The following is a 19,954-nucleotide window of genomic DNA, read 5'->3' as shown; positions in this document are numbered from 1 at the left end:
CGTATCAACCACTAACAGAATTAGCTTGGTTCTCAAACAGCGCTCGTCTTGGGAAGAATGTTTGACTTCAGCCACTTTTTATGTGAACTGTCTGTTTAATAACGTTGTATGCTATGTACATTTGGCCACAAACATTTGCCAAAGAAGCCTGAGAAACATATAAAGAAGTTGCAAAAATACCGGTCATGAATGGCGCCAACAGTTCCCCTCTGTCTTATACCTGGGGCAGAACTGTACCGTTCAACGTCAAATATAGTCAACAAAACATTGGGTTGTTTGTTCCATTCACTGTAAACATTACAACACTGCAGAATGATTGTGTTCAAGAACAGTACTTACTTGGATCAAATAGCATATTGAATACTTCAAAGTAGCAGCCTAAGTATTTGAAGGGATTTGATGTATGTAGACTATTTGACGAGGCGCGGCCTTGAGCAGACTGTGGGTATTACTGAGTGTGCTTCTCTTCTCTCCCTTCAGCGACGACCTTCTTCAATCTAATAAACCTGCAGTACAGCACCATCTCAGAGTTCTGTACTGGGGACACCTGTCAAGCCATGACGGCCTGCAACACGTAAGTCATCTCCCCCAACATTGGTTTATTCATCAGTTCTCTGGCCTTCAATTGGGTTATCAGTCTCACAACCCATTGGATCATTTATCAAGGATGCGCTGACACGGCAACAGACCGTCTGTTGAAAGCAGGAGAGCTCCTGACCACAGGGCTGTACTCAATGTTCCCTATGTCTTTCTGTTGTTTGTGTCCCTTCTCTGTCTGGCTCTCTGTCTCTGTCTGGCTCTCTGTCTCTGTCTGGCTCTCTGTCTCTGTCTGGCTCTCTGTCTCTGTCTGGCTGTCTGGCTCTGTCTGGCTGTCTGGCTCTGTCTGGCTCTCTGGCTCTCTGGCTCTGTCTGGCTCTCTGGCTCTGTCTGGCTCTCTGGCTCTGTCTGGCTCTCTGGCTCTGTCTGGCTCTGTCTGGCTCTCTGGCTCTGTCTGGCTCTCTGGCTCTGTCTGGCTCTCTGGCTCTGTCTGGCTCTCTGGCTCTGTCTGGCTCTCTGGCTCTGTCTGGCTCTCTGGCTCTGTCTGGCTCTCTGGCTCTGTCTGGCTCTCTGGCTCTGTCTGGCTCTCTGGCTCTGTCTGGCTCTCTGGCTCTGTCTGGCTCTCTGGCTCTGTCTGGCTCTCTGGCTCTGTCTGGCTCTCTGGCTCTGTCTGGCTCTCTGGCTCTGTCTGGCTCTCTGGCTCTGTCTGGCTCTCTGGCTCTGTCTGGCTCTCTGGCTCTGTCTGGCTCTCTGGCTCTGTCTGGCTCTCTGGCTCTGTCTCTCTGGCTCTCTGGCTCTGTCTCTCTGGCTCTCTGTCTCTGTCTCTCTGTGTGTCTGTCTCTATCTCTGTCTGTCTGTCTCTCTCTCTCTCTCTCTGTGTCTCTCTCTCTCTCTCTGTGTCTCTGTGTCTCTGTGTCTGTCTCTCTCTCTCTCTGTCTGTCTCTCTCTCTCTGTGTCTCTGTGTCTGTCTCTGTGTGTGTTCTAAAGATGAGAACTTTAGAGGTATCTAATGTTAGTCAAAGAATGTCGGAATATGCTGCGAGTATTCTCGAATCACATGAGCCTTTCTGAGGTATCGTGTGTTCCTGTCTGCACTGGTGCATAGTGAGGTCTCTGAACAGTGTTCCTGTCTGGACTGGTGCAAAGTGAGGTGTCTGGACTGGTGCATAATGAGGTCTCTGAACACAGTGTTCCTGTCTGGACTGGTGCATAGTGAGGTCTCTGAACAGTGTTCCTGTCTGGACTGGTGCATAGTGAGGTCTCTGAACAGTGTTCCTGTCTGGACTGGTGCATAGTGAGGTCTCTGAACACAGTGTTCCTGTCTGGACTGGTGCATAGTGAGGTCTCTGAACAGTGTTCCTGTCTGGACTGGTGCATAGTGAGGTCTCTGAACACAGTGTTCCTGTCTGGACTGGTGCATAGTGAGGTCTCTGAACACAGTGTTCCTGTCTGGACTGGTGCATAGTGAGGTCTCTGAACACAGTGTTCCTGTCTGGACTGGTGCATAGTGAGGTCTCTGAACACAGTGTTCCTGTCTGGACTGGTGCATAGTGAGGTCTCTGAACAGTGTTCCTGTCTGGACTGGTGCATAGTGAGGTCTCTGAACACAGTGTTCCTGTCTGGACTGGTGCATAGTGAGGTCTCTGAACACAGTGTTCCTGTCTGGACTGGTGCATAGTGAGGTCTCTGAACACAGTGTTCCTGTCTGGACTGGTGCATAGTGAGGTCTCTGAACACAGTGTTCCTGTCTGGACTGGTGCATAGTGAGGTCTCTGAACACAGTGTTCCTGTCTGGACTGGTGCATAGTGAGGTCTCTGAACAGTGTTCCTGTCTGGGCTGGTGCATAGTGAGGTCTCTGAACACAGTGTTCCTGTCTGGACTGGTGCATAGTGAGGTCTCTGAACACAGTGTTCCTGTCTGGACTGGTGCATAGTGAGGTCTCTGAACACAGTGTTCCTGTCTGGACTGGTGCATAGTGAGGTCTCTGAACACAGTGTTCCTGTCTGGACTGGTGCATAGTGAGGATGGAGAGCAGAGATCAAACCGTTGTGAGGAGCTTTTATTTCTGTGCGTTCCAATGCCAACGTAACTATCTAGCTAATAGTTATTGCCCCTGTTGTAAAACCCTTTCAAACATATAGAAGTCATTATGGGAGAACACGAGTCATCACTATACCAGCACTCTGATGATGGTTTAGCTCAGAAGTCCAAACAGGGTCGTAAAATATCACCATCAGCCATCGTTGTTCATAAAGGAATACCTATACTCAGTACAGAGAGCTCCTGTTTATCTACCTCGGTACAAAGGCAGGGCATACCGCTGCAGTAGTGAAACAAGTGTTAGACATTAACATGGAGGCCTATTCATCCCTGTCTAGCAGAGTGGAGGAGGTTGACTGAGTATTTACCCAATGAGTTGACCCTGTCGGGGCGGGGTGGCGTCTTGGAAAGAGGCTGCCCTCACCTACAGCTAGTTATAGGACCGTTAAAAAAAACAGATCCACACGTTTAGGCTAAACCACACTACAAACACGGGGAGGTAATGACAGAGGAAAAACAAACAATGGAGAAGCCGTTGAGAAATGGCAGATTTGTCAGGTGACTAACATGTTACAGGGTTGACCCCATTTAACGTTACTGTATTTTTCCACACCCGCTGTCCCCTTCTCTGCTACTGTGGGTACCCACACCCGCTGTCCCCTTCTCTGCTACTGTGGGTACCCACACCCGCTGTCCCCTTCTCTGCTACTGTGGGTACCCACACCCGCTGTCCCCTTCTCTGCTACTGTGGGTACCCACACCCGCTGTCCGCTTCTCTGCTACTGTGGGTACCCACACCCGCTGTCCCCTTCTCTGCTACTGTGGGTACCCACACCCGCTGTCCCCTTCTCTGCTACTGTGGGTACCCACACCCGCTGTCCCCTTCTCTGCTACTGTGGGTACCCACACCCGCTGTCCCCTTCTCTGCTACTGTGGGTACCCACACCCGCTGTCCCCTTCTCTGCTACTGTGGGTACCCACACCCGCTGTCCCCTTCTCTGCTACTGTGGGTACCCACACCCGCTGTCACCTTCTCTGCTACTGTGGGTACCCACACCCGCTGTCCCCTTCTCTGCTACTGTGGGTACCCACACCCGCTGTCACCTTCTCTGCTACTGTGGGTACCCACACCCGCTGTCCCCTTCTCTGCTACTGTGGGTACCCACACCCTAAAGAGTGGGAGAGGTTCTGTGTCAGGCACGTGAAGGGATCCTGTATGGTGAAGCATATTGTTAGGTCACAATAATAGGCTACATGGTAGAAAACAGCGAAATAGATGTGGCTGTACAAAGTGTGCAATATTGTAGTGAAGTACCTTTCCAAACCCCATGAATCCAGATGCCTCCAGTGTTTCCAAGGAGGGTTGTAGCTGTGATATCAACTCAGCAAAAAAAAGAAACGTCCTCTCACTGTCAACTGCGTTTTATTTTCAGCAAATTTGACATGTTATGCTTCGTACAAATATTATGTTATGCTTCGTACAAATAAGATTCAACAACTGAGACATAAACTGAACAAGTTCCACAGACATGTGACTAACAGAAATGGAATAATGTGTCCCTGAACAAAGGGGGGGGGGGGGTCAAAATCAAAAGTAACAGTCAGTATCTGGTGTGGCCACCTGCTGCATTAAATACTGCAGTGCATCTTCCTCCTCGTGGACTGCACCAGATTTGCCAATTCTTGCCTTGAAATGTTACCCAAATCCTCCATTAAGGCACCTGCAAGTTCCCAGACATTTCTGGGGGAATGGCCCTAGCCCTCACCCTCCGATCCAACAGGTCCCAGACCTGCTCATTGGGATTCAGATCCGGGCTCTTCGCTGGCCATGGCAGAACACTGACATTCCTGTCTTGCAGGAAATCACACACAGAACGAGCAGTATGGCTGGTGGCATTGTCATGCTGGAGGGTCATGTCAGGATGAGCCTGCAGGAAGAGTACCACATGAGGGAGGAAGATGTCTTCCCTGTAACGAACAGCGTTGAGATTGCCTGCAATGACAACACACTCCGTCTGATGATGCTGTGACACACCGCCTCAGACCATGACGAACCCTCCACCTCCAAATCGATCCCGCTCCAGAGTACAGGCCTCGGTGTAATGCTCCTTCCTTCGATGATAAATGCGAATCCGACCATCACCCCTGGTGAGACACAACCGCGACTCGTCAGTGAAAAGCACTTTTTGCCAGTCCTGTCTGCTCCAGCGACTGTGGGTTTGTGCCCATAGGTGACGTTGTTGCCGGTGATGTCTGGTGAGGACCGGCCTTACAACAGGCATACAAGCCCTCAGTCCAGCCTCTCTCAGCCTATTGCGGACAGTCTGAGCACTGCTGGAAGGATTGTGTGTTCCTGGTGTGGTTGTTGCCATCCTGTAACTGTCCCGCAGGTGTGATCTTCGAATGTACCAATCCTGTGCAGGTGTTGTTACACGTGGTCTGCCACTGTCTCCCTGGAATGCTGTCTTAGGCCACATATGCAGTCCTCATGCCTCCTTGTAGCATGCCTAAGACATGTTCATGCAGATGAGCAGGAACCCTGGGCATCTTTCTTTTTGTGTTTTTCAGAGTCAGTAGAAAGGCCTCTTTAGTGTCCTAAGTTTTCATAACTTTGACCTTAATTGCCTACCGCCTGTAAGCTGTTAGTGTCTTAACGACCGTTCCACAAATGCATGTTCATTACTTGTTTATGGTTCATTGATCAAGCATGGGAAACAGTGTTTAAACCCTTTACAATGAAGATCTGTAAAGTTATTTGGATTTTTACGAATTGTCTTTGAAAGACAGTACTCTGTCTTTTTTTTTGCTGAGTTTAGGTGGTGGCGTCCTGTAGCCAGCCAGTCAGGCTAATGGTGTACCACAGTAACAGCACCCCGACCTTTCCTTCCTCCGCCTGGCATGAACGCACCCATCTCACAACTGAGACACACAGTCACGGTCCATGCCCTCTTGCCCCAGGCATTGTGAAGCTATTTTAGGGGGAACTTTCCATGAGCTATGGGAACAGGACCATTTGGTAGTTATCTAAACCCATTTTCTGTGGGTGGGTGAATGGGTGGGTGTGTTTTTTGGTGGGCTGTACCAGTCTTTGTAAGCTTGTCTGTTTTGGGGTAGCTGGGTGTGTGTCAGTTTGTGTTTTGGGCTAGCTGGGGGTGTGTATAGTAGCCAGTGAGTGTTAGTGCTGTAATCTCCTCAGCATAGAGTGGTCAGTAGGTCCTCAGTGTGGAGTCCCTGTCCTGGTGTTGGTTCTGGGCCTGTGGTCAGTAGGTCCTCAGTGTGGAGTCCCTGTTCTGGTCCTGTGGTCAGTAGGTCCTCAGTGTGGAGTCCCTGTCCTGGTGTTGGTTCTGGTCCTGTGGTCAGTAGGTCCTCAGTATGGAATCCCTGTTCTGGTCCTGTGGTCAGTAGGTCTTCAGTGTGGAGTCCCTGTCCTGGTGTTGGTTCTGGTCCTGTGGCCAGTAGGTCCTCAGTGTGGAGTCCCTGTCCTGGTGTTGGTTCTGGTCCTGTGGTCAGTAGGTCCTCAGTGTGGAATCCCTGTTCTGGTCCTGTGGTCAGTAGGTCCTCAGTGTGGAGTCCCTGTCCTGGTGTTGGTTCTGGTCCTGTGGTCAGTAGGTCCTCAGTGTGGAATCCCTGTTCTGGTCCTGTGGTCAGTAGGTCCTCAGTGTGGAGTCCCTGTCCTGGTGTTGGTTCTGGGCCTGTGGTCAGTAGGTCCTCAGTGTGGAGTCCCTGTCCTGGTGTTGGTTCTGGGCCTGTGGTCAGTAGGTCCTCAGTGTGGAGTCCCTGTCCTGGTGTTGGTTCTGGTCCTGTGGTCAGTAGGTCTTCAGTGTGGAATCCCTGTTCTGGTCCTGTGGTCAGTAGGTCCTCAGTGTGGAGACCCTGTCTTGGTGTTGGTTCTGGGCCTGTGGTCAGTAGGTCCTCAGTGTGGAGTCCCTGTCCTGGTGTTGTTTCTGGGCCTGTGGTCAGTAGGTCCTCAGTGTGGAGTGCCTGTCCTGGTGTTGGTTCTGGGCCTGTGGTCAGTAAATCCCTCCTGCAGGTTCAGTTATGTGGATGCTGTACATTCAGGATGTGTAATCCCAGAGCACGCTGCTAGTGCTAACACAACCATCCCAGTGAGCACAATTGGTTGAAAGACACATGTCAACGTATTTTCAACCAAAAAGGCTCACCACTCCACCCACCCTTTACCTCTACTGCGTTCTAGCTAGCTTTGAGATCGTCCAACTGTTGCTTACAAGCTATTAGCCTTTTAGCTTGACTTTGGTAGATCCTACAGACCTTGCTAGCTCTGCCCAAGGCCTCATTTGGTGCCTGTGCTAGATTACAGTTACCCCTTTTAGTTTTGCCAGCCTGTCAGCTACCATACCCTGCTAGCTTCATTAGTTAATAGCTATCCTACTGATAACTCTGTTTCCCTTTTGCTTTAGCCATGCTAGCTTTGACCTTGCTGGTCCTTCCCTGAGTTCTCTTATTTGACTCGTGGTGCCTGTGGTAATGTGTTCTGTAATTTATGACCCCTTTAGCTCTCATGCCCAGCCTAGCGTCACTATCCCGCTGCTAGCTATAGTACAGTATTCCCTGGTTGCCAGTGTCATGCTAGCCGTGCTAGTTTTGTTTGGCGGCTTCACTGACTTGCCATTTGACCTTGCTAACTCATGATACCCCGTGGCTAGCCCTGAGGGGCGGCATTCAGTTACAACCACCATCTAACTGGGTCACCCCTCTCCGGAAATGTTTGACCAGTCAGAGTGAGCGGCCGTGCGACTGGGGGATCAGTGTCGTGTTACTCCGAGACTGCAGGGAATTCGTCCCAATCAGGAAATGGAAGGGCCAGGACAGGGGGATCGCTAAGTCCACTGGAATGAAAATATGCAAACATGTCTATTTTAGGAGGTGGTTGGCTGGGCTGGAGGCCTGTTTGGCAGATCCACACTAGGGATATTTGACAAATGAATTTAAAAAAAAATATTATACCAGTTTTCCGTTAAAACAATGAGAGCATTTTAACAAAATGCCACATGAAATCCTATTGCGTGGTATGACCGCAAGGGGGCATTGAAGTTATATTGCAGTCTTACAGTAGCCTTCAGGCATTTGGAATATGTTTTGTAGCTGCCTTAACAGGCCGGTGAAATTTTGTCACAAAAACGACCACTGCTACACGTGTTCTTTCCATTTGTTATGTGTATTAGCGACTTACAACAACAAATGAACCTAGCCAAGTCACAGTTCTTCTCCCTACATTTTCCCTCTGTTACATGTCTCACTCAATTTCCACCCAAGCTTCCATTAGGCCTACAGAAATTACTGCCTATAAAAATGTATCTACGTGATTGGATACATTAAAAAAAGCTGTAGACAAGCTACATTCCTTGTTAAATCATGACAGTTCTGTCACAGATTCTAAAGGGACAGCTCTGTCACAGATTCTAAAGGGACAGCTCTGTCACAGATTCTAAAGGGACAGCTCTGTCACAGATTCTAAAGGGACAGCTCTGTCACAGATTCTAAAGGGACAGCTCTGTCACAGATTCTAAAGGGACTAGTTGATTAAAGTAGGAGTATATGTGTTCCAACCACAATCTCTCTCTTAGGCCTAGTGTCTTCCATCTTTCAACATTATGAAGTGAATGATTCAGCCATTTTGAGTTTCTGTAAAAGCACACCTTGCCGTGCAAGAAAGCTGCCTCAGTTCGTACTCCTCCTTTTACCAGAGATGATTAATAATGAGATGTAGGTAGTGATTGAACCTACCAGGTTGTTCCTGTTAAATATCAGATGACTTGTCAGCAATAACTACTAGATGAAGGAATAACAGCCGAGGTCATGTACATTTCAAAGCGCATGTATGTACACATGAGGCAGTAGTGACCATAGAAAAATAACCCACTTTGTCTTTCTGTTTGTGTCCAGAATATACTACTGGTATGACGAGAGGGGGAAGAAGACAAAATGCACTGCCCCTCAGTACGTCGACTTCGTCATGAGTCTGGTGCAGAAGCTGGTCACAGAAGAGGAAAACTTCCCTACCAAATATGGTGAGTTGAGCTCTGGTCCTCGCTGTGGTCAGTCGGCACTACTGTAGCCTCTTCTCCTCTGACGTCACACTGAAGCTGGGACTTTGTGAACTGTGCCGTTGCTGCCCTCTAATGTCTCAAGTAGTAAAAGTCCTTAAATGATTTTTGGACTTTAGGAACAGTTTTGGCATTGTGATAATAGCTTGGCAATACCAAACCAACTAAAAAAGACCACAATATTTTTTTAACCATGCTCGTTCTCCCTTTTCTCTCCTCTCTTTCTCCATGCAGGCAAAGAGTTCCCCAACTCGTTTGACTCTTTGGTAAAGAAGATTTGCCGGTACCTCTTCCACGTCCTGGCTCACCTCTACTGGGCTCATTTTAAGGAGACAGTGGCCCTGGACCTGCAGGGTCACTTGAACACTCTGTACGCACATTTCATTGTTTTCGTAAGGGAATTCAACCTGGTCGACCCCAAGGAGACCTGTATCATGGACGACCTGTCCGAAATCCTCTGCGCCCCTGTGCCCCCCACCCCAGCACCCGCCGCCCCTTCCTCCCCTAACTCGGCCCCCTCCTCACACAACCACGTGACGGAGAGATGAGCAGGGGTTGCCGTGACAAGCAGCCCCGGGAAGAAGACGGTAGAAGATGAAGATAGAGAAGAGATGGAAACGTTCCTGGTCCCCTTCCTAGACCTCAGGCTCCAGCAGCAGGACTTAGAGACCTTCCACTAACCTGATATTTCACTGACACCAACCAGCCGGAAGGAAGGTTTATTTGAGGGGGAGGGGGGGGGGTGTTGCCACACCAACAGGAATTGGTGTGAGCCTGTTCCTTCCAGGGGCAAATCCCTCCCATCTGCTCTGCAATTTAAACTAGGAACAAATATGTAATGTTTTTTATTTTCATTTTGGTTTTATTTTATTTTATTCTGTTGGAAAAGTTTTATTTGGTTGTATTTGTTTTTGTCATTTGAGACAGTGTTTCTGTTTGCCCTTCTCTCCCTCTGTTCTCTGCCTAAAGTACAGTTCAGGATGGTGACTGCTTTGCTTGAACCTACTATCTATCGTACAGTGTTGTTATTGTGTGGAGAAAAGGTGACTCAACAATGAGTATTGGCTCTTCGCTCCTGCCTAGTGGTGGGAGGATTGAAGGGGGAAGGTCTATAGGGAGCCACGTTACTACCTAGTGGGACAATACTAGCCAATCACTGTTTGAGTTGTTAACCTGGAGATGATTAAAGCGCTTCCTACTCAGGACCAGAGAGAACACAAGTCACTGCTATTATTCTCTCCCACCCTCACTCTCTTTGTTCACAAAACTACTCTGTCCCTTCAATATTACAGTTGTCATTGTCGTATTACTTTAGTCATGTATTCACCTGATGAACCCCTCTTTAACATCCCTGTCCCAGAGGCCACCCATAGGGGGCAGTATAGACATAGGGTGGCACTGCCACGCAAACAGGGAGATAAGAAGATATCAAAATTCTATGTAAGTTATTTAATATGACCAGACCCGCTATTACAAGACAGACTGGTGCCCATGTCTGGTTACAGGGGAGGTTGGTGCAGAGTGGAGACCTCTTCCCCAGGGAACTGCTGTTTGCTGCGGTGTGATGGAGCGTTGGCCACCCTGCCCTCTCTAGCAGCACAGGAGAAGGACAAGGACATTGGTAATGTCTGCAGGCCCAGAAAGAGGGGAGGAAAGGAGGAGAGAAAGGAGAAGTATGGTGTGGTCTGCTTTACTGTTCTGTATTGCTGAAGAAGCCCCCCAGCCCAGCCCCTTGTCTTTTGGGGTTTTTTTTTCCCTTTTTAAATGATCAAAGAGGAAAGTAGTTAATGAAAGATGTTATCCTACACATATATATAGAAAGCTGCACGGTCTGCTTCATCTTCACTGTACAGAGAGAGGAAAGAGGAATCAATCAGACAGCCTCTGTATCGAGGAGGAGGGTTTATTCTCTTTATTTATTTTAATTTGGTTTTGTTTGCAGGGTTCTTCAGTTCTGGCTTTTTATTTTTATGTATTTTAATTATTAACTAAGTTAAAAGCAATTTAATATTTTTAAGCTCTGCTGATTATAATCGAATAAAATACAGAAATGCTGCTCGGTCTCGTGTTGTCTTCTGTCAACCTGATGATGATGATGATGATGTTGTGACATGCATAGAAATATGACACGGAAAACATGTCAAGGAAACTCTCCTCTGCATATCATCCTTACACATATCTATCTATCTATCTATGTCTATATATATATATATATATATATACACACAGCTCAAAACAATAAAGGGAACACTTAAACACAATGTAACTCCCAAGTCAATCACACTTCTGTAAAATCAAACTGTCCACTTAGGAAGCAACACTGATTGACAATACATTTCACATGCTGTTGTGCAAATGGAATAGACAACAGGTGGAAATTATAGGCAATTAGCAAGACACCCCCAATAAAGGAGTGGTTCTATAGGTGGTGACCACAGACCACTTCTCAGTTCCTATGCTTCCTGGCTGATGTTTTGGTCACTTTTGAATGCTGGCGGTGCTTTCACTCTAGTGGTAGCATGAGACGGAGTCTACAACCCACACAAGTGGCTCAGGTAGTGCAGCTCATCCAGGATGGCACATCAATGCGAGCTGTGGCAAGAATGTTTGCTGTGTGTCCGCGTAGTGTCCAGAGCATGGAGGCGCTACCAGGAGACAGGCCAGTACATCAGGAGACGTGGAGGAGGCCGTAGGGGGGCAACAACCAGCAGCAGGACCGCTACCTCCGCCTTTGTGCAAGGAGGAGCTGGGGGAACACTGCCAGAGCCCTGCAAAATGACCTCCAGCAGGCCACAAATGTGCATGTGTCTGCTCAAACGGTCAGAAACAGACTCCATGAGGGTGGTATGAGGGCCCGACGTCCACAGGTGGGGGTTGTGCTTACAGCCCAACACCGTGCAGGACGTTTTTCATTTGCCAGAGAACACCAAGATTGGCAAATTCGCCACTGGCGCCCTGTGCTCTTCACAGATGACAGCAGGTTCACACTGAGCACAAGTGACAGTCTGGAGACGACGTGGAGAATGTTCTGCTGCCTGCAACATCCTCCAGCATGACCGGTTTGGCGGTGGGTCAGTCATGGTGTGGGGTGGCATTTCTTTGGGGGGCCGCACAGCCCTCCATGTGCTCGCCAGAGGTAGCCTGACTGCCATTAGGTACCGAGATGAGATCCTCAAACCCCTTGTGAGACCATATGCTGGTGCGGTTGGCCCTGGGTTCCTCCTAATGCAAGACAATGCTAGACGTCATGTGGCTGGAGTGTGTCAGCAGTTCCTGCAAGAGGAAGGCATTGATGTTATGGACTGGCCCGCCCGTTCCCCAGACCTGAATCCAATTGAGCACATCTGGGACATCATGTCTCGCTCCATCCACCAACGTTGCACCACAGAATGTCCAGGAGTTGGTGGATGCTTTAGTCCAGGTCTGGGAGGAGATCTCTCAGGAGACCAACCGCCACCTCATCAGCAGCATGCCCAGGCGTTGTAAGGAGGTAATACAGGCACGTGGAGGCCACACACACTACTGAGCCTCATTTTGACTTGTTTTAAGGACATTACATCAAAGTTGGATCAGCCTGTAGTGTGGTTTTCCACTTTAATTTTGAGTGTGACTCCAAATCCAGACCTCCATGGGTTGATAAATTTGATTTCCATTGATAATTTTTGTGTGATTTTGTTGTCAGCACATTCAACTATGTAAAGAAAAAAGTATTTAATAAGAATATTTCATTCATTCAGATCTAGGATGTGTTATTTTAGTGTTCCCTTTATTTTTTTGAGCAGTGTATGTGTATATATATATATATATATATATATATATATATATATATATATATATATATATATATACACACACACACAGTACATGTCAAGTGCTTTTCAACAGGCATTTCCTCTTTATTGCCGAAGTCAAGCTTTGCATAAACACTATCAAAAACCATAGTGATTTTTACCATACAAGAGCATCACTATGTAGATCAGCAGTGCTGAAGTCCTCAAGGGCCACAGTGTCTGTTCTACTGGTTTTAATGCAGTGCCAGATGGAAAGCCTGCAGGAGGCTTGTTCTTCAGTGGGAGTGTTGGGCACCAGTACACACACACTGGCCTCTGCCTCCCAACTGGATACAGTACTTGCATAACTTTGCATAATGTTATAAATCTATCAAACTGCATTCCGTCATCCATGTGCATATGTTTTCATTTAGGACCCTGATTAAGAATGTATTTGATACGTGCATATTGTGGAATTGCTAAAACAAGACATTCAGGCACCTAAAATCACCTAATGCTTCAGGTAATGTCGCATTCACATTGCAGTCTATAATAGAGCTATTGGGCTACAAAATACAGTGTTATTTGATCCTGGTCTTTACTATACCCACAGGCTGTGAAGGTGTTTCGTCTTGTCCAGCGCTGAGTATGAATTACAGGGGGGAGTGTGTGTGAGCCCCATTAAAGGTGCACTGCACTTCTTAGAATTGCTTTCAATGAGTGACAGATCTATAACTCATATTTCTATGTGAAAGTTACATTTTGCAGCTTTAAATGCAACAAAAGTCTAATATCGGGGGGCTCTAAATAATGCTAATTTAACCATTCTATTTATTTAAAGTTCCAGTGCAGACATTTTTATCTCGATTTCAAATTTTAGCGTAACAAGTAAGCACCTTACTGTGATTATGTTCATATAAAATAGTCAAAAAGAAACAAAAATGGCTTCTTAGCAAAGATTCATTTCTCAAGCAAGAATCCCTGCAAGATCCTGCATGTCACCTCTGGCTGACAGTTTTACTAACAGGTATTGTGTCAATTTAAAACTTGCACAAGACAGTTGACAGAATTGTCAATTTAAAAACATTTTGCCAATTTATTAATTACTACATTTACCTAACATTACATAGTTAATCCAGAGATTATTTGCCTTGATTCGGCAGTCTCATTGCATTTGTAGTTATTTCTGATAGACACATCAGCTAATTACTGTTTTATTTTTGTGGGGTAAATACAGGAAAATATTTTGATAAAAGTCACCTTGTCCTAGAGAGATTTACAGTTATAAAAATGTCACTCCTGGGTAAGCCTACACAAAGCACAGGCCTTATTTTAAGCGTTTCTAAAAACCCACAATGGGAAAAATGGTGGGAAAACGATTGGAACCATTTCCTTGTTTGACTGCTAGGTTTTATGGATATTATGACTACGGTACTCAATTACTCTACAGGTAGGTTGACCCAACGTTTTTTCCGCTTGCGCACACACAAATCAGAACCATGGCCAGCCACATATTTAGCTTATGTTGATTGGCCTAAATTGTTTTTGGTTGTCACTGTATTAGACTAAGCAGAGGTGATTTGATGATGTTGAAATGGTGCTGGAATAGTGGAGGCAGCTCGTTTTCTTTACAACTTGCAATAACTCTCCATGGTTGTATCACGGTCGCAAGGCATATGAACTAGCAGATTATTGATTTTTTTTCTGGCTTCCGCAGTGATTTTTACCCATGATGCACGCTACTGCTAATCACGTCCTTCGTAGAAGCAGGTGTTAGGACTGGGCAAGAAAAAGGCCTGCACACCCTGTGGGTGCCATGGAACAGAATTATAACACTGCTAGAACATAATAAACATTTCATTCCTGTAGTATTACAAAGTTATCCATTACAATTCAATAGGTAATACAAATCTATTACTTTCATATACAAAATGCAATGGCAACTCCTTTATACCTGTAAAAGTAGGCTATTTAGGCTAGTGGGCTGATGGTGCTGTATTGCTTCATGCGTAGTGAGAGCCGCCGCCTTCTCACCGACGGCCGCGGGGTAGCGTGCTCTTGCAGTTTAAACCTGGCGATGCCTCCCTTCTCATCCAGTTTCTTGGCACTGCAGCTGGGTGTCGCTACTCTAACTGTGTTACCGAATTTAGAATAGTCCACCGCATACATGCCCTCCTCCTCGGATATCGTGGGCACAAAGCGCTGCCCCCACAGTATCTCCTCAGACAGGTAGGATGTCCGGGCCTGTGTTGTTATCCCCGTGGTCTCCACCACCCCCTCCAGCACCACTACCACCTCGATTTCATTATTTTGTAAATCCAATGGCGATAGCTCGTAGAGCGGGCTGTCTTTGTCAATAACGTGGCATATGATGAGAGGGACCACCAGGAAAATACCGTTGGTCCCCACGGGGTTGTCCATGTGAATGTCTATCTGGTCCAGGGGGACCACCTCGCCCTCCGAAGTGGTGGTGCGCCTTACCACCTGCATCCGCACGGTGGCACTGATGATCATGCTCTTCCGCAGGTCCCCTAAACGGATCATAAAGCACAGTTTGTTATTTCGGATGGAGATGACGGCGTGCTTGCTGAAGATCAGCGTCTCGGCGCGCCGGTTGGCCTGGGCCGTCTTCATAAATATACACCCCAGCATTATGGCGTTAATCAGCAAGCCCACGATGTTCTGAATGATGAGGACCACTATGGCAGACAAGCATTCCTCTGTGACCATGCGCCCCCCGAACCCGATGGTCACCTGTACCTCTATGGAGAAAAGGAACGCAGATGAGAAGGAGTGGATGTCCGTCACGCACGGGACAAAGTCGTCACCCTTTTGATCCAGGTCGCCGTGCGCAAAGGCAATGAGCCACCAAACCATTGCAAACAGCAGCCAGCTGCACAGAAATGACATAGTGAAAATTATAAGCGTGTGAAGCCATTTTAGATCCACTAAAGTGGTGAAAACATCCTGTAGGAACCGTCCCTGTTCGCGAATGTTCGTGTGGGCCACATTACAGGTTCCGTTTTTGGCGACGAAACGAGCCTTCCGCGCTTTTGACGCCTTGAATTTAGGCTGCTGGACATCCTCAGCCAAGCGGGTAAGCAAGTAGTCGTCCGGGATCAGTCCTTTTCGGGAAAGCATAATGCTCCCATAGCCTACTAGTCACCCCCTAACCACTTGCTTTGGATTACGAAGATTGGCTACCTCTTCTCTTGATGAAATATATTGGTTAAGGAATTCCTTTTCTCAACTGTCTTCTAGTCGAAGGTCAACCGCCGGTGACAGTACTCTTCCGAAAGACAGCAGCTGTCCGGAGAGAGTGTTGTGCTGTCATCTAGTCTCTAAAATTATGTGTGCTCCTCACATCGGTTAGGCAGGGGCACCACCATAGCCGCCCAGGTCTCATGAGAAGATTCAGCTGCCGCTGTCAGTCACGAACTGCAACTCGATATTTCCATCGCTGTTGACTCACCGGTCTGGCGCGCTTTCCACACGATGAAAACAGAATTCGCTCATGTATAGGCCAACCTTTAACGAGGTAGATATATCGTAACAGGAGTGGTGTAATCGTCTACTAACCCGAGTGTTTTACCCAGAGGTGATACAACTACCCCGGCCCCATTGTTCTGATGAGGGAGCATAGAGATACATAGAGGACTCCATTTCCCAAAAGCCCATTTTAGAGGACTTTCGCCATTTTTAAGTAGTCACCTGGGTGGGACTTCCTATTGGTTAAGGAAGGATCACATAATTCCATCCAGGTCACCAGGAGGGTTCAGCCAATGAAGTATAACTGCAGTGGCAATAAATCGCCAACCTTGGCTTTACTTGTACTTACTTGTTATTACTTGTTATTACTGCATTGTCGGAACTAGAAGCACAAGCATTTCGCTACACTCGCATTAACATCTGCTAACCATGTGTATGTGACAAATAAAATTTGATTTGATGATTTGATTTGATTTATACCTGTTCAAACAACACACTCAGTGGCAGTATGCACCCTTCCAGTTTGTTTACCAACTCATAGAAGTAGAAGAAGATAATTGATTACTTCAAAATGGAGATTGCCTCAATGGCACTGCCCATGCTCTCACAGATGCCATAATAGAACAGTTACAGTGTTGTGTCATCTAACTATCTCTATGGGAGACAGGCAGGTTAGATGAAGCTCAGTGCTGCTAAATTAGCAACAAGATTTCACAGAATCTCTTCAGTATTTCGATGGTTCAGTTTAGCCATTCAATCCGACTGGTTAAGGTAAGGGTTAAGGTTTGGGATAGGGTTAAAACAGAACAACTTGACGGGTAAATTTAGTCATTAATTTTGACTGGTTAGGTAAGGGTTAAGGTTAGTGACAGAAACAATAAAAACAAGTCCCTAGCACTGGAATTAAAGGCGCAATCTTGGGAGCCAGAGCTGGTGGTTTAAGCCATGGATCAGATGCTGCTGGAAGTGGTGTTGGAGGGCCAGAAGGGGGAACTATTCCTAAGATCATATCCCAAGGCCCCAGGGTAGTGATGGGGGCATCACCCTGTGTAGGATGCTGTCTTTCAGATGGAATGTTAAACAGGTGTTCTTACTCTCTGTGGTCACTAAAGATCCCATGGCAATTATCATAAGAGAAGGGGTGTTAACCCTGGTGTCCTGGCTAAATTCCCAACCTGACCCCATTTCCATCATGGCCACCTAATCATCCCCCTCATTACTAATAGGTATATATCCCTCCTCACCTCTCCACCTGATAGCTGATGTGTGGTGAGCATTCTGCCTCAATACATTGGGTGCTACACATTGGTGGTGGATGAGATGAGCTTCCCCCTTAAAGCGCTTTGGGTGACTAGAAAAAGCATTGTATAAGTCCAATCAATTATTGACAATTATGTTACTAGACGGTAATAGAGGCTCACATTGCCCCTAGTGGCCGGTATTGAAGACATCTCCCGACGTCCTGAGGACCATCTGGTGTGACCTGGCTGAAACCAGAGCTTGAGCAGGGAAGACATGAGGCAGAAGAAACTGTTCCTCTTTCAGCTGTACTTGATCAGTAGCCTAATATGAAACATAATCTGAAAGTCTGGGCTATGCTGATGGCATTTCCCTCTAGGGATCAATGAACTACATTTAGTTAATCAATGTTTCAACTCAAATGATTGAATTAGAGCCTTTTCACATATGGAAGGCTATTTATTCATTCTCAATTATAGACAATCTTCCCAAACACTAAAGCCATAATATAATAATAAGAAAATAATTAGACAACACACAATCAAACTACATGCATCTCAGACAATAGACCTGAACATAATACAAATACATGGGACTTATATAGCGATTTTTCAATGACCCAAAGTGCTTTACAATAAGAGATACTGAACAAAAAACAGAGATTAAAACAAAACAAGAAACAGGGGCTAAAGAAGGGAAAAGAGTGTGATGTCTCAGCGATGTCTCGGTGATGTCTTGGGCAGGTGTTGTGTTTCTGACACCCATTAACTATTTAAACAATTATGTAGCAGTCTTATGGCTTGGGGGTAGAAACTGGGTTGTAAACAACAGGTGTAGACTAACAGTGAAATGGATACTTAAGGGCCCTTCCCAACAATGCAGAGAGGAAAAAAAATAGAGAAATAATAAAGTAAAACACGTAATAATACAAGTAACTTGTCTATATACAAGGAGTACCAGTATCGAGGCGATGTGCAGGGTTACGAGGTAATAACTTGGCTATATACAAGGAGTACCAGTATCGAGGCGATGTGCAGGGTTACGAGGTAATAACTTGGCTATATACAAGGAGTACCAGTATCGAGGCGATGTGCAGGGTTACGAGGTAATAACTTGTCTATATACAAGGAGTACCAGTATCGAGGCGATGTGCAGGGTTACGAGGTAATAACTTGTCTATATACAAGGAGTACCAGTATCGAGGCGATGTGCAGGGTTACGAGGTAATAACTTGGCTATATACAAGGAGTACCAGTATCGAGGCGATGTGCAGGGTTACGAGGTAATAACTTGGCTATATACAAGGAGTACCAGTATCGAGTCGATGTGCAGGGTTACGAGGTACTAACTTGTCTATATACAAGGAGTACCAGTATCGAGGCGATGTGCAGGGTTACGAGGTAATAACTTGTCTATATACAAGGAGTACCAGTATCGAGGCGATGTGCAGGGTTACGAGGTAATAACTTGGCTATATACAAGGAGTACCAGTATCGAGTCGATGTGCAGGGTTACGAGGTAATAACTTGTCTATATACAAGGAGTACCAGTATCGAGGCGATGTGCAGGGTTACGAGGTAATAACTTGTCTACATACAAGGAGTACCAGTATCGAGGCGATGTGCAGGGTTACGAGGTAATAACTTGGCTATATACAAGGAGTACCAGTATCGAGGCGATGTGCAGGGTTACGAGGTAATAACTTGTCTATATACAAGGAGTACCAGTATCGAGGCGATGTGCAGGGTTACGAGGTAATAACTTGTCTATATACAAGGAGTACCAGTATCGAGGCGATGTGCAGGGTTACGAGGTAATAACTTGTCTATATACAAGGAGTACCAGTATCGAGGCGATGTGCAGGGTTACGAGGTAATAACTTGTCTATATACAAGGAGTACCAGTATCGAGGCGATGTGCAGGGTTACGAGGTAATAACTTGTCTATATACAAGGAGTACCAGTATCGAGGCGATGTGCAGGGTTACGAGGTAATAACTTGTCTATATACAAGGAGTACCAGTATCGAGGCGATGTGCAGGGTTACGAGGTAATAACTTGGCTATATACAAGGAGTACCAGTATCGAGTCGATGTGCAGGGTTACGAGGTAATAACTTGTCTATATACAAGGAGTACCAGTATCGAGGCGATGTGCAGGGTTACGAGGTAATAACTTGTCTATATACAAGGGGTACCAGTATCGAGTCGATGTGCAGGGTTACGAGGTAATAACTTGTCTATATACAAGGAGTACCAGTATCGAGGCGATGTGCAGGGTTACGAGGTAATAACTTGTCTATATACAAGGAGTACCAGTATCGAGTCGATGTGCAGGGTTACGAGGTAATAACTTGTCTATATACAAGGAGTACCAGTATCGAGGCGATGTGCAGGGTTACGAGGTAATAACTTGGCTATATACAAGGAGTACCAGTATCGAGGCGATGTGCAGGGTTACGAGGTAATAACTTGTCTATATACAAGGAGTACCAGTATCGAGGCGATGTGCAGGGTTACGAGGTAATAACTTGTCTATATACAAGGAGAACCAGTATCGAGTTGATGCGCAGGGTTACGAGGTAATAACTTGTCTATATACAAGGAGTACCAGTATCGAGTTGATGTGCAGGGTTACGAGGTAATAACTTGTCTATATACAAGGAGTACCAGTATCGAGTTGATGTGCAGGGTTACGAGGTAATAACTTGTCTATATACAAGGAGTACCAGTATCGAGGCGATGTGCAGGGTTACGAGGTAATAACTTGGCTATATACAAGGAGTACCAGTATCGAGGCGATGTGCAGGGT

At 46.5% G+C, this 19,954-nt stretch overlaps 2 protein-coding genes across 6 annotated transcripts in view; one reads left to right on the top strand and one right to left on the bottom strand.

Moving 5' to 3' along the window:
* The window catches only part of LOC110521302 (MOB kinase activator 2), a 118,089-nt gene extending 107,387 nt beyond the window's left edge, over positions 1-10,702 (top strand). For all 5 annotated transcript variants that reach the window (XM_021598773.2, XM_021598771.2, XM_021598772.2 and 2 more), the window contains exons 3-5: positions 481-574; positions 8,486-8,610; positions 8,881-10,702. In XM_021598773.2, coding sequence (XP_021454448.2) covers positions 481-574; positions 8,486-8,610; positions 8,881-9,194 — 533 coding nt within the window. In that variant the 3' untranslated portion in view covers positions 9,195-10,702. The remainder of the gene's footprint in view (positions 1-480; positions 575-8,485; positions 8,611-8,880) is intronic.
* A 1,788-nt stretch (positions 10,703-12,490) lies between these two features.
* LOC110521301 (ATP-sensitive inward rectifier potassium channel 11) lies at positions 12,491-16,202 on the bottom strand. The gene has a single exon (XM_021598769.2). The coding sequence runs from the start codon at positions 15,555-15,557 to the stop codon at positions 14,388-14,390; it is 1,170 nt and encodes a 389-aa protein (XP_021454444.1). The 5' UTR covers positions 15,558-16,202; the 3' UTR covers positions 12,491-14,387.
* Positions 16,203-19,954: the final 3,752 nt, after the last annotated feature.

This window comes from Oncorhynchus mykiss, chromosome 30, assembly GCF_013265735.2.
Source record: "Oncorhynchus mykiss isolate Arlee chromosome 30, USDA_OmykA_1.1, whole genome shotgun sequence".
NCBI lineage: Eukaryota > Metazoa > Chordata > Actinopteri > Salmoniformes > Salmonidae > Oncorhynchus > Oncorhynchus mykiss.
The sequence above is the reverse complement of the archived record's forward strand: the minus strand, read 5'-3'. Positions and strand labels throughout refer to the sequence as shown.